We start from the raw sequence: 18,580 nt of genomic DNA, 5'->3' as shown, positions 1-18,580 counted from the left end.
GTTTTGGAACTTACACTATATGGCTCTAAAATCTAAAATCGGAGAGAGCATTGATGGTTTTGGCAATCGATTCTAAGTCACCGTTGTTGAAGTCTTGAAGATCGGCCCTTATTCTCATTTTCTTCCTTGATAAATTGGAAAGAGCATTGACGGTTTTGGCGATCAATCCCGCTTTTTCAAATTCTTCAAGCTTTTGAGTTTTCATATTTGTTCTTCTGGTGGGTTTGAGCCCTCTAAACAAACTCGACTTTTAAGTTTCCCAAAAATTATGAGATCCGGAACTGTCAAATATTTCTCTCTCTCTCTCTCTCTCTCTCTCTATTTTAAAATTTCTCTCCATCTCCATCTTTGCTGAAAACTTGGGTTGGGTTATAGGTTTTTTCCTATAAGTAGCCGATTTTACTCCAAAACTTGCGAGATTTTGGTTCTCAAATATGGGGATTTTGGTTTTCTCTTGACTTGTGTTTCGTGCGCATCAAGAAACAGAGCATCAAATGGAGAAAAGGGAATAAGAAAAAGAAATAGAAAAAACGAAAGCGAAAGCGAAAGGAGAAAAGATGTACAAATCTACAAAAAAAATTTACTTCATCGATTGCATATCAATAAAAGAAGATACCTTTACTTGTTATCTGTTGGGAAACATGTCCACACTCCTTGCTATGTTTTGGTGTTAACAAACAAACATACATCTTTAACTTGATTTGATAAAACGTGATTAACTTAAATAAAGTGTAATTAACTTGAAGAAACACTTAGAATGTCGAATCAATACATGAAGCTTAAAGACATGGAATTACAAACAAGAAGAAAATAAGATAAAGTGCTAATGAGTGGAAGGTTAAAGTAAAGAATAAGACCACTATGATAGATTGGTCGTTTTTAATGTAATTTGTAACTTCCACATATATATATATATATGCACTCACCACATGCATGTGCATTGCATCATACTATAATGACCGTAGAGCATACCTTGACCAAGTATGGAAAGTCTCTAAGTGGTGAGGAACATATTAGGAAAAATGTGTTATAGTGAAATTATGTGAAAACCATATTAACCTGACTCAAGGGTATTTTACAGAATCTTAAAGTTAGTATCAAGAGATGAAACCTTCATAGAAGTTGTAGGAAATTGAGTTTTGATTCCAACGCAACTGATCTCATATTAATCTGAGGTCGGACCAAAAAGTTATGATCAAAACACTGATGACTGGTTAGTATGACAATATTCTATCAAAACAGAGCATGTCATGTTGGCGGTCGTCTGGCTGGAAGCCCCGGTTGATCGGAACTATCCAAGACCATAGCCGGTCGACTGGTAAAAAGTCCTGGTCAACCGGTGACTGCCTGAAAAGTGCCCCAACTGCTATATTTTGCCTCAACGGCTCTTGGTGATCAACCGGCTACCGATGGCGGTCGACCGGTGGTCCCATAATACATCCGTTAGAGCCTGATTTCTGCCTAAAATGCTTCACTAATTTCACCTATAAATACCCAAACCGCTCTTAATTAAATAATCATTAAGAAAGAGCTTTAAGAGCAGTATTGCAAGCATTCAAGAGTTATTAAGATTATTATATTCTACTTGAGTTGTTCGATTACACCAATCCCAACAAAAGGCTCAAGTCTCAATCAAAGTCTTCTACTCTCTCCTGTGTAAGTCAAAACCATAAGAGAGGACTTTACAAAAGATGCATCTTTCATCTCTCATTCTCATCATTTGCACCACACTTGAGGTATTCCTCCTATTCCACTATTTCCTATTTATTTATGTTTTTGTCAATTATATACTGTACTTAGGATTGTAAGGATTCTCTATCCTAAAAAGATAAATGTGTCTCTCTACCTCCAACAGATATTGTAAAGGCGTCTCTCTGCCTGTAAAGGGGATTTGTAAGTATACTCTTATCCGTGAAAAATATTGTAAAGGTTTTCTTCCCTACCTACCGTACTGAAAGGGAGAACTAGTGGAATACCTTACAAGATGATTCTTGTAGGGAGTTTACTAGACTCGGATTGAGTCGAACCACTATAAATCTTGTGTTTTATGGTTGTACTTGTTTTATTTACTCCGCATTGTTTTAACTTGCAGTCACACTTGTGACCTATTCATCGAAAATAGTTAAATTCCACTAGTATAACTTATTCACCCCCCTCTAGGTTATTTCATTATCTTCTTAGAATCACTATATTAGTTTCATGAGCTTTAAACCTTTCAAAGAGGATTTAACATATGAGTGAATCGTTCGAATAAAAGAGCGGAAGGAGGGAGAAGAAGAAGAAAAGGGGAAAAGATTGTAGGATTTTGCGAAAATCTCAACTTGGATTTTGGTTATTGGGAATAAGACCCAGACAACTATTAGTACTTATTTTGTTAGCATTCTTAATCTTCTATATTTGGATTATGGCTTTTCTTCATCTTCATTTTCATTTTTTGGCATATGGGTTGTCTTCATTTTCAAAATTTATGTTTTTTCTTCTTCTTCTTCTTCTTCTAGGATATTCCTGTAGTTAGATAGCAAAGCAGAATAATAGTACAAGAAGCATAGTGTTAACACCACATAGAACAAAAGGGAAGCGGGTAAAAAAGACATTTAATATATGAGTCTAACAGTGTTAACACCACAAGGTACGTTTGTAATTACAAACTTCGCAAGTGAGGGTTGTGTAATAGATGAAACATTAAGGGAAGGGGAGTGTTATTCACTCATTTTTATTTATTTTTTTACTAGGAAGCCATATCGAGAGTTTGGATTATTTAAAACACGTTTTTTAAGAATTGACATATTGAGCATAATGTCTACTTAATTGATCATATCTCTCTCTCATAAACTTTGATTGATTTGATTCTTTCGCCAACTTTAAATTAACTCAATGGCTTATATTTCTCATAATATCACCTTCAACTCAAATTCAATGTATAGATCCCGAAATTGAATTACAAATTGATGTATTCATTGAAAATTTGTTTTTAAAGAGATGACTCCCAACTTTTTTTTTCTTTTTAATTAAAACTATTGAAATTTATTAGAAGAGAATAGGCGAACCTTTTCCAAAGAGCAAAATGTATTAAAAAAAGGGTGGTAGAGACAACCACCAGAGATGGGATAATTCCAAGTGTAAGCCTTGTGGCCAAAAGATGAGCCTCTTTGCTAGTAGACCTGGAGGTAAAATTAAATAACACAAGACTACTAGAAGAAAGACAAAGAATGTCATAATCTATGGCCGTAGTGGCCCAATCATGAGAGGAAGAACGATTGTTCGAAAAATTTACTATATCTAAGTAGTCCGAATGAATAGCCGGGGGAAATAAATTTGTAGAAAGAGCCACCACCGAGCCATCCCTTGGTGCTTTGGCTTCGGCAAAGCAAAATCCACCTTTGTGCATCTAGTAACCATAAAATATCCATTTAATAATCGTATGATTATGTTGACACTAATAAACAACATCATAGTCAAGTCACATCGCTCAATAAACTCTGGACATGTATCGTGTATGAATTTAAAGTTAGTGCTGGATAACATTCAATGACATGTCTCATAAGCTAAAACAAGACATGTGATATATATGCATTAATGTTGAATATTATAATTATTTTGAACATTAGATGCAAATATTCATATACTAATTCCTTAATTAATTTATACGAGTATACTATCCATCTCTTTTTGTCCAATTTGTTCGAAATCTACACATTTAAAATCATCTTGTTTGTTTTTTGTCTTTTACCATGCTCAATTTTTTTTACCATATATTCCAGATTTGTTCACTATTTAAAACTAGTATCATCTATTTCCTCTTTTTTTTTTTTTTTTGACATTCCTGCTTTTGCTAAATATGGTTTGGAGTTATTATTATTTTTTTTTTAACAAATCTGGAGTATGGTCACGCATTGTATAAATATAGTACAAATGATGAAAAATAACATAATCTAAATATTGACAGGGCAATAGAACCATGATTGTTTGCATGGACAGTATATCAGTACACAATTTAATGGGAAGCTATACAAAGGCATTTGAGTGAAGAGTAGTGCAATCTTTTATCGCCCGTCTGTGTTTGGACATAGAGCCATGCAAGCATACATGGTTCATTTATCCATATTGTTAAAATATACCAAAATGTGTATAATGATTTTTTTTACTCTTAGATAGTTATCCTACACCCACTCCTGGAGTTATTATTACCAATTCATATCAGCTAATTCAGCATGAGAATTTGTGCTGACCAAAAAAAAAAGAAGCCTAAAACATAAGAAAATAGAAAACTTTTCTTTTCTTTTATTCTATTGGTACCAGGCAAACATAATTGTCTAACTTTATTGCCATTTCATTTTATTTCTCTTCTCTTTTTTTTTTTCTCTCTCTCTGTTCTAGGTTATTTTTCCTGTTATTTATTGGCTACCAAACACTTTTTTGTGATAGAATCTTGTCTACCAAACACAGTCTTAGTATTCCCTATATTTGTTGAAGTTCTATAATATTTTTCTCTTTCGAACCCAACAATGGTCATCGGTCAATAATTCCTCTTTTAATGTTACTTGTGGCTACCATGTTTGGTTGCGATGAGAGTTTAAAGGGAAGGGAAGTAAAATTTTTATACTTTAAAAAGTAATGTTTATAATCATTATCTTATATGATTGTATAAACTATTTAATTTTTTCAACCATATTTAGTAATGATATATTTTACATGTAATTTTTATTGTACATATTACAAAGAAGGTTTTTTGGATGCAAAGTAAAGTGAAATTTTATAACCAAATATGGAATGATTTGAAATTAATGCTAAAGTCACATGGTTAATGATTATATATATTTATTTTTTAAGTATGAAAATTTCAATTCCTTTATCTTTAATTCCCCTCACAACATAGCCTGGCGAAAAACAAGTCTTTCTCTCTTTTTGGTGCAAGAATATGCTTGAGAAAGTGAGAGTTTCAAGTAATTATAAGTAAGCAAGGGTGGCCTGAGATTTGACATTCGCAAAAATTGAAGGATCCCCCATAATCTGTAGTAATTATCTCAAAACCTTGGTCATCTTCAACGGTGATGTAGCGAGAAACTCTTGCTCTGTCATAAGAAATGCTTGAAAACATATCGAAAAGGTTGAGAATTTAACTGTGGAGGTGGACAACAAACAACTTGCTTCATAAATGAAGATCAAGCAGCCACATCAATAGAAGTATTATCGAGTATTATCTCTCAGAAAAAGGAAAAAAGAGAATGTATTATCCAAGACATTAACATATTGCCTCTTACTTCATCCTGTGCTGGAACCGACAAAATCATTTTTCCCTATTATATTGAATTGAACAAATTTGGATAGAACCAAGCTAAACTAAATTGAATCGAACCGAACCGAACCGAACCGAACCGATTAACAATCTTCATCAGGTTTCAGATATTATTTTTTGTTTGAGTTCTCATTCATCGGAGGGGTTTTTACAGGTTTCAGACATCATTATTTTTCATTTGAGTTCTCATTCATAGGAGGGTTTTTACTTTTATCTTCGTCATGTCTCTGTTCTTTCCTTTATAGGTTGGGATTGAAGGACGCTATTGTATTCCATCCAACTCCATCCAGCAGATATACACTCCAAAGCCGATCGCTGGTTATCATAATATTCCCAAATACAAGCTCCGTTCGACCGCTTCACATGGCAGTCTTTTGACGCGTCACCATGTTTGAGGCTCACGTAAGGATCTTCCTCTCCATTGATGATTCTGTCCTTGAATTACGCTACTTCCGCTAAATTTATTGATAGGAGAGATGTTGATAACATTTACATTCATAACGCTGCTAACTGGATTGGAAAAGAAAAGAAGAGTAAAAGAAACATCTATGTTTTTTGCATTCCTTGTAGAACCTGGACGTGTCATGTGATTTAAATTGGTATTTGTGGGTCTCTCGGTGGGAAATCTCATGTAACGAATTGAGATTTTTTGATATTTTGAATGTCCAATTACCTAAGTTATTAAAGTCACTATCGGAAATTCTTTCTCTTTCCCCAAATGATTCAAAACACTGGTCGAGGAAGCATCCTCCAAATAATCTTTATTGTGGTTTCTGTGAACTGGACTAATGGATCGAATCCTTCTTTCTTTCTCTCTTCCAACCCAGCTCCGAAAACGTCTGACTCTACTGCTACTGAACCGACTAGCCAAGCTGCCTATGATGCTACCGTCTTTGATGCTGGTGCTGGTGATGAATGTAGGGGTGGATAAGCTGGGACGGAAGGCATGTTACTGATGGAAGTCTTATCTTCCATCCATTGATAAGGTCCAAGTCTGACAGCTTTATTGGAAATACTCGGGAAATTTCTAATATGATTTGGCATCATCATTCTTTATGACATTGGTGGGTAACCGTGAGGGTTTTGTTTAGAGTACAACCCATATTTTAGAAAGCAACCTTGCTGGGGATAGATCATTGTCTTGGAGTAGTAGAGCACCCAAGCTCGTGGAAAATAAAGATTTGACTACAAATACCACTTCAGGCCTATTCCTTATAGTCAGGACCCCACTCCTGATGAATGAATTCCGATGTCCTCCTAAGAAGTCAGAAAACTTACTGATGGAATGTCAAAATCATTTAAATTTTTCAGGAGCTTGGTTATACAATCTTGCTTGTTGCATAGTCAATATACTCTGATACCCTGTTGTACTTTTCCTTTTTGATTGGAATGAAGTAAGAAAAAAGTAAGTCCAATCAAAGTATGGTGGTGCCAAACACGCTGCAAGAATCCTGTTACGTGCATGGGTTGGAAGGTGTATGCATGAGACCAACTTATGGGGTTAGAGTCATATAGTTTATGATAGTTACTATGTAGTTATTTTGTGCAGTTATTGGGAGTTATTATTCGTGGACGATAGTCACGATAGTAAAAGTTATAGGGATGTAGTGGATGAGTTATGGGAATTATGGGTATGTTATGTAACTATTGCCTGTTTATATGTTGCCACATGAGATGAATGGAGGGATAGACTTTGATAGCAATTGAATTCCTACAATTTCTCTATGGACAAATGAGGTAATGGCTTCCTCCGTAAAGCCAAGAGGCATGGCTTCCTCCATAAAGCCAAATTTCCTATTTATCTATTATCTCTCCACCCCTATTTTCTATCATCTCACTTATGTGTGCATATCAAATCCCACCGTGTACCCTATACCAGTGTCAAACTCATTCCATCCAGGAAGGCACTAGGAACCTTCAAGATACTCCTTCCAAGTACTAGAATTGCTAGTGGAATTGCACTCTTTTTCTTTTAGCCATTAGCACCTTTTATTATACTCTTTTCCAAGTGCTAGTAGTGTGAGAAGAATTTGACTCATTTGTCCCCATCCATTAGGACTGGTTTTGGACAGATTTTGGAGGATCTGACCTACTCCTGTGTTATTCTGATAGGACTTTTATCAAACACGTGCTGAAAAGGGATCTAGAATTGGGAAAACTTATGGAAATTGATAAATTAATGGAAGGGAATTGGAAGATTTCAGCAGAAGGAAAAATGGGGCTGGCAGATCTACACTTGCTGGTAACAAATGGAAATTAAAATTTGAATGCTGAACCAGATTTTGAAGCTTCGAAATAGATAAAATTAACAGAATGAAATGATAACACAGATTTATATTGGAATGAGGAACAACAAGGAATAAAGAGGAATAATAGTAGGAATAGAAAGGAAATGGATCAGAAATAAACAGTAATAACAAGAGCAGATTGAGATTTTAAAGAAAGGAAAATGGTGGAGAAAGAGAGAAGAGATGGGTAGAATACACCTTCACGTACCCTAGAGTTTCATGAGGGATTGCTCCCAAATCTCAACCAGAAAATTTCCCCCGTCCAGAAACTGATCTGTTTACTCTTAGGACATATAGCTTGGACCCTTCCAATAACTATTCAATTTCTATTGCTAGCTAACCCAAAAACTCCTTAATGCCCCAAAACTCGACCCATGTGACTAGTCTAAAAGTTTTCTAATAAAAAGCAATTGGAAATTACAATTTTGCTCCCTACTCCATGTTCTCTGACTGCCCTTAATGCCCCAAAACTGGACCCATGTGATGCAGATTCTTCACCAAACTAGGCTTATTTTATTAGGAATAAGCTTAGGGTTGGGTTGTATGCGTGTTGGGCCTTCAGTCCATGTGGTTTGGAGTGTATTGGGCTACTTTGATGGGTCTAAACTAGGGGTTCTAAGGTTGCATACGGGATTCAGTGATTTGTTTTCTTTTTCTTTAGTTTCCTTTTTAGATGGGGTTATTTAGTTTCTAATTTCAGTACCTAGTTAGTTTCCAATTTTCAGTCATAAGTTAGTTTCTATTCTCAGTTTTAGTAACTAAAGGACTTTCTATTTTGTAAGTTTCTATTTTTAGGTTTAGTAACTAGGTGAGTTTCTAATTTTTTGTTTCCTATTTCAGTTTTTGGAAACTAAAGTTAGTTTATATTTTATGTAACCCCCCATCATTATTATAAATAAAGGAGAGCTCTCATTAGTAGAGACACAAATTTTATGAACAAAAAAAGATGCTACTGCATTTCTCCTCTATGAGGGTTCTTTGTGTTTGATCAAAGAAGAAGGGTTTGGTGTTTGATCCAAGCGACACTCTGCGGCGAGAAGTCCGAGTGTATCTTCATATATTCTGGTTTTCTTATTGTTTCTAATCTCATTCAGCTAGCCAGGATTGTTGACTGGTTTAAGTTGGACTGTTGTTGCTGTTTACTATTGGGTGGTTTTGGTTGTTCTTAGTTTAAAAGTTCCTGCAGTCTTGGGTCTGGTTTGGTGGTCCAATCCATTCCTACATTACCATGTGACTAGTCTAAAAGTCTTCTAATAAAAAGCAATTGGAAATTACAATTTTGCTCCCTACTCCATGTTCTCTGACGGGGTGCAAAGTCATAGTATGCCAAAATTGGACGACAATTAGCTGAATTACTATCGTGAACTACAGGCTGAATTTTTTCCTTTGTAGGGGCTTTGATCAAGATCTTATGAAAGCAAATTCAATTAATGCTATTCAATGGACAAACAAAATTGTCAATAATTCATGGAGTTCCTCCCACCATATCAGGCATATGGCAGTTCTCTCTGTTGTTGAACTCCTGATTCCACTGTAAACCTAGGTCGGCTGTTGAATTTGTGTATAATCTTGCCAAACTAGGAGTAGTGAGAATGAATCTTTTGTTGGAGTATTTTTCCAGATAAGCTGGGAGTCTTCATTATATATAGTACACTGCTTCGTAGTTATCGCTGAGGCATTAGCACATTTCTTCCTTGAGTGCAATTACCAATTATTGAAAGAGAAAAAAAGGGACCCAAGTTGTTAACAATGCTGGATTGCTGCTAAGCTTGGTGCCAATGAGGAATTGAGGACCTTTCTATTCTGCAGCATTAATGTCCTTGTAATGGTTTTCTTTTCCTTATTTTTGCTGTTTATTGCTTTCTTTTATTTAATACTTAATACAACTCTTCCATCACTGATTAGTCTGCAAGAGAGTCATGCATGTAGTATGTCTATTAATTTGGAGTTATATCCATGGTAATCTACCATGGTGGATGGGTTCGTCAGTTCAGCTCCATACAATAAGTGCAACTGTGGTAGCAACTTTTTGGGCAGTCAATGTATCAAGAAAGAAAACTTTGTGGGTGGATATTTTTTTAAGCTAGTCAGGTTGAACCCTTTTCTCTGTTTATAGGTGTTGCATCTGCTTCGAAAATATTTGGGCGAATATGTTCATGGACTTTCTGCAGAAGCTTTAAAGATCAGTGTCTGGAAAGGTTTGTATTTTAAGTTTCATCTTGTGATGCTTGCTGATCTTTGGTTTGTTTTGGCTTAATTTCTTTGTAAATAATCACTTCTTGTGGAAACCCATCAAAGTCGATTATGTCTAATGGAAGAGAATTTGCATTATGTGATGAAATTGTTTTTTATGTGTGTATTTTTTAATGGTAGGCTTGGCTATGATATTTCTGTCTTGTGTATCTTTGATGGTTGTACCATTGTATTTTCTTCACCATATATTTTTCACCATGCCCTTGGTACTTCACATTATGTGTTTTTATGTCTCGTGGAGAAGGTTTTTTCTTGGTAATTGTAACTCTTCTAATGGTTGATTCATCTAGAATAAATACTCATGCTTCTTGTTTGAAACGGAAATTGGAGTTGGCATTCTAAGCTGTTCTCTCTTAATGAAATGCATTATTTACATGCGGAACCATTGAGTGCTTTTTTTCTTACTGGGTAGTGGATTTGTTTGAAGTTTAAAATTTATTTTTTGTACTCTTTACTCCTTGTTCAACACTCATCTTAATGAAGGTAGATTGCAGCTACTGTCCTTGATGTTTATTGTTTGCACAAATTACGTATGTGGGCTATCTCTGTTTGCCCGAAGTGAGTGCATGTGACATGAATTGCTAATGGAAGAATGAATGATGGGAAGAACAAAAGGAAGAATTTCTAGGGTTTTATGCTAAACCCAGGAAGAATTAGAGGGAGGGGAAAGAATCCAATGGGAGTCTTTTCTAAGCAGATGGAGTAGGCCCAGGAGACTCAAATGGAGTTTTGTTTGGAGACAAGCTTCTAGATGAGTTTTAGGATTCCAACAATGTTTACCTCATTAATTTTCCTCAATCCCAGACCCACTTCTTTTTTGGGGAGGCAAACCAAGGACCAAAGTATAGGGTGCAAGAATCTGGAGGATTTTACTCCTTTCTCGAGTAAAGAACATATGTGGGATTCAACAGTCTTGATGATAGTTGGGAAGTAGAAGACCCAAACTAATAACTATAACTAGACTGGAGAACAAATCTGATGAGCTTTAAGCAAGGTTCGAAATCTCGTTTCGTTTCGGTGGTACCGAAATCTCGCCGAGATCTCAGCAAGATGATGTAATTTTTATTTTTTATTTTTTTTATGTCTCGATTGCTTGTTTCGGTGGTCAAAAACCATATTATGACCTGAAACACCTCGGTACCTCTCCCAATCAATCAAAGCCCAACATGGCAAGTTTATCGTGATAACTTGAAGACACCTCAAACAATCAAAGGAGAGGATTTCTCCCAATCAATGAAAGACCAACATGGCAAGTTTATCTTGAAGACACCTTATACAATCAAAGGAAAAAGTTTCTCTGAATCAATCAAAGACTAACATGGCAAGTATATTTTGAAGATGCCATGGCTGGAAGGAGTATTTGAAATTTGAATCATGATAAGCATTGTGACTCATACAATTTCCCTCTATAAAGGAACCTCTCTTTATATGCATTGCAAATCATCCTTAAATATGGAGAGGATCGGTTGGGAGAGATCTTCTCCCTTGATCGTGTGATGTGTTCTTATAGGTCGTAAAACAAGTAAATAATGTCCATCATTGTTCTTGAGGTGAAGGCGTGAAGCCTATGGCACAACGGTTAAGTTGCACTATTGCAACGTGTTGGTCACAGGTTCAAAACTTGGAAACAACCTCTCTTGCAAAGCAGAGGGTAAGACTACGTACACACTAGCCCCTCCCAGACCTTGTAGTAGCAGGAGCCTCTTGCACTGGGTTGTTCTTTTTTATTTTTTATTTTTATTGATCTTGAGGTGAAGATGTGGCAAAAACCAAGCCTTGGAGACACTTTTCAGCTTCTACAGAGCAAAAGGGGTGAGACCAGTGAGATGAGGTTGAAATTTCAACCCCATCCTGCGAGTCACGTGTTTTTAAGGGTGGTTGGTATCATTTCATCGAAACAGACCGAAATATCATCGAGATGCCAACCAAAATATCTACTACACGTGTGCCCGAACCTAACTATTCATTCATGGTGGTAGATGATGAACTAGTGCTAGGCTTCTGGTTAGCAGCAATCTACTACCAAGAAGGGGAGAATGTTCCCTCGTGTCTTTATTGGCCGTGCCTGCAATACTGGAAGGGATTCAGACCTCCCATGAAACTCGGGTAACACTAGCAACCTTAAAAACCTCCTCTCTATTTCAGCGTGTTGGGCAAGCCTATATTAAGGTTATATAACTCTCCTATAAGTCCTCAGGCTGGTGGGGCTAAGGTCGGGAGAGTAGTAGCAGTCCAGCCATAGTGGCATTTTTGGGGGCAACGGATGGTCTAACTGATTGACCGGTTGCACTTCGGAGACAACAAATGCTGCCCAAATGAGGTTATTTTGAGGTGGGGCCCACGACTACCTGCCCATATGTCCTAAAAAATCTCCAATGGATGTCCACACCCCATAGTGATGGATTAATGGACATGTGCCCGGGGGAGATGGACCCACACCGTTCCACAAGCAATTAGCCTTGTTTGGCCAAAACCCATTAATTGGCCTGACAAGCTTTAGTCATTTATAAGCCTATTTAAAATCCCAACTACCCTTTCATTGCTCATTTACTCATTGTGCAAGTAAAAGAGGAGAGAAAAGAAGGAAAGGAAGGATAAAGAGAAGAAGGAAGAGGAAGTTGAGGAAGGAGCTTCCCCAAGCATTTCTTGTGAAGGCGCCCTTCCCCATTACCAAGGTTGGTCTTCCCTCCCTTGTACAAGTATTTTCTCTTTCTTTTCCTTGATAGAATCATAACCTAAGCTAAGGAATGGATCCGCTATACCTTGTACCCTAAATGAGAACCTTGGGAAGATGGAGCTCATACCTACATGACCCAACTTGACTCACCATAGCATGTGGGTATGAGAGCCATGAAAGTGGGTGCCTTAGGTTGTGGAAAAACACCAAGATGAACCAAGGAGGGGTGAGAATTGAAATCCCTCACCATAGAAACTAAGGTTTCATGCCTTAGAATGAGTAGGGTAACCATAGGAAGGGAGGGGCCACGATTGGGAAGCCAAATGAGAAGAAAACCTCAGTTATGGGCCAACCGGCTAACCCAACCGATTGATCTGAACCCATCAACCGGAGGCATCATCCGCCATCCGGTGGATTTTACTCAGTCTTGTACACCTTTGAATTCATCATCCAGTTGGCTCTAGTCGGTCAAAACCATCATCTGGTCCCATCATCTTGTCACAGATGGTTTGACCTATGACTTGAGCTCCAATTGGGGATTTTTGTAGGGTTTTGTTTAGGGATTTTAAAAGAATAAAATATGATATTTATGCATGTTTTGCATTATGTTAACCTAACTTAAGTGGGAGGATACAAGGTGATACAAGAGTGTTTAATTTCCTAAGTTTGAGATCAACTGAGGTGAGTGGGTGTTATGAATATTTTACGGAGTGTTTATAACATGTTTGTCTATGCTTGTGGTCATGAACTGGTGCATTATAAAGTCTGTAATTTATGCATGATAAAATCTATTACTTGTGTATTATAAAATTTGTTACCAGTGCATATTATAAATCTGTTACTGTTGTGGATATTTAATGTGCATAATGATATGTGTGTGTGTGTGATAGTGTGAGTGGGATGCTAGAACCTGCACTGCATGCCCATGGGGTGTGAGTGTGGGGTACAGGGTAGCCGAAGGTAGGGTTCGGCACTATATGCCCGCAGGGTGTGTGACTATCATTTTGATGTGGTATGCTTCATGTGAGATTGCATTGGGCTAGGAGGATAACCCAGGTGCTACACCCCTTGCCAGTAGGGGGTGAGGTATTGGCTAATCCCATGGGGTGGTATGCTTATTGAGAATACCATAGTACAACGGACTGTACTCAAGAGGCGGATGCAACACGGGTGACCGATGGTTTTCTGGGACCGTGGCTGGAGGGGGGACTATTCATTAGCTGTTTCGGGGTGACCGATGGGTTTTCCGGGACCTGCAAGCTCCTGACTTGCAACTAGCGTATATCGCTGGTGACTGATGGGGTTTTCGGGACCAGGGATGTCCCCTATGTTGCAGTAGCACGCAGATCCACCCCTCACTGAGCTTTGTGGAAGCTCACCCCATGTGGATTATTTTTTTAGATGGTGGAACTGGTGTTGAGACAAGAATGGATTTTCAACGGCAGTTGTGAGACTTGTATTTGTGAGACACGGGGATGCTGATGGACATCACTTCTTTATTTCTATTTATAATTCTTGTAAGACCTGGTTTTAATTCAAATGAGTTGGTATATCGTAATTATCATTTAGCGAATCACCAGTAATGGAGTTAGTGTACAAATTATGTGTACTCTGAGTTTAGTTGCGATTGTGGTGGCATCTGTGGATTAAGTTATTGCATCTGTGATTCTGGTGGGTTTAGGCCAACTAGATAAGGATATCCGGGGCCGCATACCTTAGCCTAGTGGAGGCAGGGTGTGACAATATTGACCGAGATGATGCACATTTAGTAATTCGAAGGCCATTTCGTTTCGGCAAAAACCGAAATTACCGGATCTTGAACCATGGCTCTAAGCAGCTAGCACAGGAGAGAAGCTTACCTTTCCTCACCTAGAGGCGCTTGGGGATGAGATAAAGCATGGGAGTGCAGTGATGCAAGGTAAGCTTGGAGGAGGTGAGGAGAAGATTGAGGTACTTAACCGGGAGAGAGCCAAGGGAGAATCCCGTTATGCCAAGGAGAGAGGCTTTGGAGGAATCAGGAATGCCCACAAAGAAAAGGTGGGATTTAAGGAGATTGATGCGAAGGCTTGAGAGAACTTGGAAGGAGTGAAGGGAAGACTTGGCCATGGCGATGGAGGGGGGATCAACTTTGGATAAGATCATGAGATCATCAGCAAAAGCAAGATGGGTGAGGTTGAAGGCTTTGCATTTAGGAGGGGAGAAATAAGGTGAAGATCAGTAGAGGTCTGAATGGATCTAAAGAGAACCTCTAGGGCGAGGGAGAAGAGGAAAGGGGAGAGAGGACACCGTTGTCTAATGCCGACCGAAGAGGAGAAGTAGCCGGTAGGACTAACATGGACAAGGATGGAGAAGCGGGGGGAGGATATGCAAGAGAGGATCTAGTTGATGAAGACTGGAGGGAAGGCCATTTCGAGAAGAACCTTGGAGTTGAAGCTCCAATTAATGGAATCAAAGGCTTTGTGGATGTCAGTTTTGTGGAGGGCGGCGGGGGAATGAGATTTCCTATCGAACCCTTAACAATTTCATGAGAAAGAAGGATCTTGTTAGTAATACTTTTTGCCTTGCTATGAAATTAAATTTATTAGCACAAACAAGGGAGTCAATAACAATAAGCTGAATCCTGGTGGCAAGGATTTTGGCAATAAATTAGTAAAGGAGATTGCAGAGAGAGATAGGTCTGAACTTTGAAGTCCTACATGGAAGAGGCCCCCTCTTTCTTGGGAATGAGGCAAAAATAAGTGTGATTAACCCCTTGGTTTTGAGAAGGGTCAAAGAAAAAGCTTCTAATGACTTTGATGAGGTCAAATTTAATGTTCAACAAGAAGTGAAGAAGCCCACACTGAAGCCATCTGGAACCAGAGCTTTATTGGCCTTAAGGGAGTGGATTGCAGCTGAAACCTCTTCGTTAGAAGGAATAACACGCAATGAGATTGTATTTTTTTTTTCTCAGATGGAATAGCATGCAAGGAGCTTTATTGGCCTTTGAATTTTTCAAGGGAGGCATTTGAGAGGGCTTCTTTGTTCTGTTTTTTGGTTCTTCTGGGCCTTTTTTAACCCTTCTTGTATTCTCTTTTCTCTTTATTTTGTTTACTGAAATAAAAAAAAGAAAGGAGAAGTTTGGTTGAGACTCCATGCTGTTTTATTGGAATGAAAATTCCGGTATTATGAGCTCAATGTCTACTCAGGTTAATTTTGCTAGTTGGGGAATTCATGAGAATCGGGGTAGTTATGTAGTATTTTGAAGTTATGAATTAATTGTCTGCTAGTATGCTTGCTAGATTTTAGTGTGTCTGTCGTTAAATCTGTATAGTTATTTTGGCTGTTATGAATTGTATAATATTTGCAGAGGCCATAGGCACAGGTCATGCTTTCCCTGCATCGTTCATGTCATTTGTTTTGTTTCTGTTGTTCTTTATAATTTTTATGGATTCATCTCTTCTGAGCTAGTTTCTTTATTTTGTCAAACACTAGCATTATCTTTGTGGAAAAGTTATTGGTGTTTGTTTCCTTCCTCCTATAGGTGATGTTGTTCTTAAAGACTTGAAGTTGAAAGCGGACGCACTTAATTTACTAAAGCTTCCTGTCACTGTCAAAGCTGGTTTTGTTGGTGCAATAACACTAAAGGTACATTTCTTGGGACCACCAAAATAAATGTTGCCTTGTCAATACTTGTCTAACTATTATATTTTTTTTATTGGTGCAAAAAGAAAATTTGTAAGGCATTCGAACATGGGAACAAGGGATGGAGAGAGGGATCCCCAGATGTGGAGAAAACTAGCACAGAACAACAGAGCACTACCCAACCCTATCCCCTCCACACCTGCACACACACACCCAAAAAAAAAAAAAAAAAAAAAAAAAAAAAAAAAAAAAAACCAGAAACCAGTGGGCAGACGCCAACCTCCAGAAAAAAGATTTGTACAATTTATTTTGGTGGATCTTTAGTCCTGATACAATTGCTCAGTTATTCAGAGACAGAGTTCAGTATTATATGGTATTGTATCTTGAAGCTGTTCTCTTTTGAGTTGTTTATGCTTTATTGCGATATGCCTATGTTGCTATTTATAGTTAAGTGTGCATCTTATGTTGCAAATGGTTAAAGTCCACACATGTTGATACCAGAAAAAAAGTCCACACATGCCAATGATTCTCCATTGGAAAGCCCAGCTATGCGGCTATGCCTAGGTTTTCTTCTCTTTTCTCTCTTCATAATCTTCATTTCTTATTTGACATAGAAAGATCTTCTGTTCTTCTACTTAAAAATGTAAATAAATAAATAAATAAATAAATAAATATAGTCCAGAGGCTCTTTTCTGAGCTTCTTAACATTTTCAAATTTATACTTCTTAATTCACTCTGAATCCTTTATCCACTCTAGAACAATCTTCTATTACTGTTCCTACTTTGCTGATTTCTTGATCTATCTAAAGCTGAATTTCCTTTAATTCCTTCACCTATCCTTAGGTCTTTCCTACCACCTCTGTCTAGTAGTACAACGTAGACTGTCCCGTATAATTTTTCTGAAGCTCCAAAATGCCACATCCATCTCTACTAAGATCAGCTCCTTCCAGTCAGTAGGGCTGAGTTTGGTTGCTATTTGGAAATACTAGGCAGGGAAAGCCTTTACCAAAAAATTTGGAATGTGTATCTGGTTTCTCTGGGAAAAGGAGTAGCCATCCCATGAATGAGTTTGTGAAGGTATTTCCCACAAAACGTGTCCCAAAAGAAGGTGAGACACAGATAGTAAGTTAGGATATTAGGAAAACGTTTTCTAGTTCAACCACACAAAATTTTGAGAAAGAATGCCTCTTTTTCACAAAGAGGTGAGATGCCATGAGCAAAACATTGCGCCCTAACATCCTTAGGATTTTTCCAGTTTACTTTGAACAATTAAAGGAAACTCACCCAATTGATTTCTGTTAAGCTCATGATGGTTACCATATGCCATCAACTTGTTCTCCTCTGAAGCCTGTCACTAGTCCGTTTGACTTTCTTCATATTTGTATAAATATTAATTCTATTGTCTTTCTGTATAGGTCCCATGTGTCTTGAACCAGTTACTTTCTATCTCACTCAAGTCTTTTCTTTTATGGTATTTCCAGTTGACAGCCATATTTTGCTGATATAGCTGGCTATTAATAGATTGCTTCTTTATATATATATATATATATACCCTGGAGCTAGTTCTTTGATTCTGATGTTTCAACTGTAGGTCCCATGGAAGAGTCTGGGCAAAGAGCCTGTTATTGTTCTTATAGATCGTGTCTTCATTCTTGCCAATCCTGCTCCCGATGGATGGATGCTCAAGGTGAAATATAAATATGTTGACATATTGGGATGGATTCTCTGTACTATTTGTTATGAAACTACATACACTTTCTGTTGGTTTATCTTGCACTGTTGTAATTTTCCGTAGGAGGAAGACAGGGAAAAACTATTTGAAGCCAAACTTCAACAGATTGAGGTGAAGATTACTTATCCATCTGCTTAAGCTAGGGCTTCCTTTCGCTACTTATCATGTCTTGTCTGTTAATCAGGATTATTGGGCAAAGCTTCAGAATTAAAACTGTATTATGGTTTATTGACTGATCGAATATGTGTTTCAGTTTTCACTTTTGTTGAATATGGACAGGCAAGGGTATCTCTCTTAAATTTGAATTCCTTAATAGTTTTTGCGCTGGAAGAGTGTACGAATCACTTATTCACTTATTCTTCTCATTGTCTGCCACTTTATGGAATATTTTTGCCGGGCTAGTTTCTATCCACTTCTGTTCTTTTTTTCCTCTCTGAATTCTTTTCGTTCTTAGGGTTGCAATGACATGATTGATTGAGAAACTGAGATGACTGCCTGGGTTGTACTGTTTTGCTAAGAACTGTCCAGTTGCATTTGTTTGGTCTTTATTTGTATTCAACAACAAACCAACTGGAAACGATCTCTGCCTGGGTTGTACTGTTTCGCCGGGCTTGGATTTCTTTTTTAAAATTCATTCGGACTCTGTTTTATATTAAAAAACAAACAACCTGAAACGAGCTCTGGCTCTTGTCTCAAGTGTTCAGTCTGAATCT

General features: G+C 37.6%; 1 protein-coding gene across 3 annotated transcripts in view; it reads left to right on the top strand.

The window, feature by feature from the left end:
* Window positions 1-5,452: 5,452 nt before the first annotated feature.
* LOC122090931 overlaps window positions 5,453-18,580 on the top strand; it is a 158,447-nt gene continuing 145,319 nt past the window's right edge. For all 3 annotated transcript variants that reach the window (XM_042660708.1, XM_042660709.1, XM_042660707.1), the window contains exons 1-5: window positions 5,453-5,698; window positions 9,701-9,782; window positions 16,035-16,138; window positions 17,727-17,822; window positions 17,931-17,978. In XM_042660708.1, coding sequence (XP_042516642.1) covers window positions 5,684-5,698; window positions 9,701-9,782; window positions 16,035-16,138; window positions 17,727-17,822; window positions 17,931-17,978 — 345 coding nt within the window. In that variant the 5' untranslated portion in view covers window positions 5,453-5,683. The remainder of the gene's footprint in view (window positions 5,699-9,700; window positions 9,783-16,034; window positions 16,139-17,726; window positions 17,823-17,930; window positions 17,979-18,580) is intronic.

Source organism: Macadamia integrifolia, chromosome 10 (assembly GCF_013358625.1).
Source record: "Macadamia integrifolia cultivar HAES 741 chromosome 10, SCU_Mint_v3, whole genome shotgun sequence".
NCBI lineage: Eukaryota > Viridiplantae > Streptophyta > Magnoliopsida > Proteales > Proteaceae > Macadamia > Macadamia integrifolia.
The sequence above is the reverse complement of the archived record's forward strand: the minus strand, read 5'-3'. Positions and strand labels throughout refer to the sequence as shown.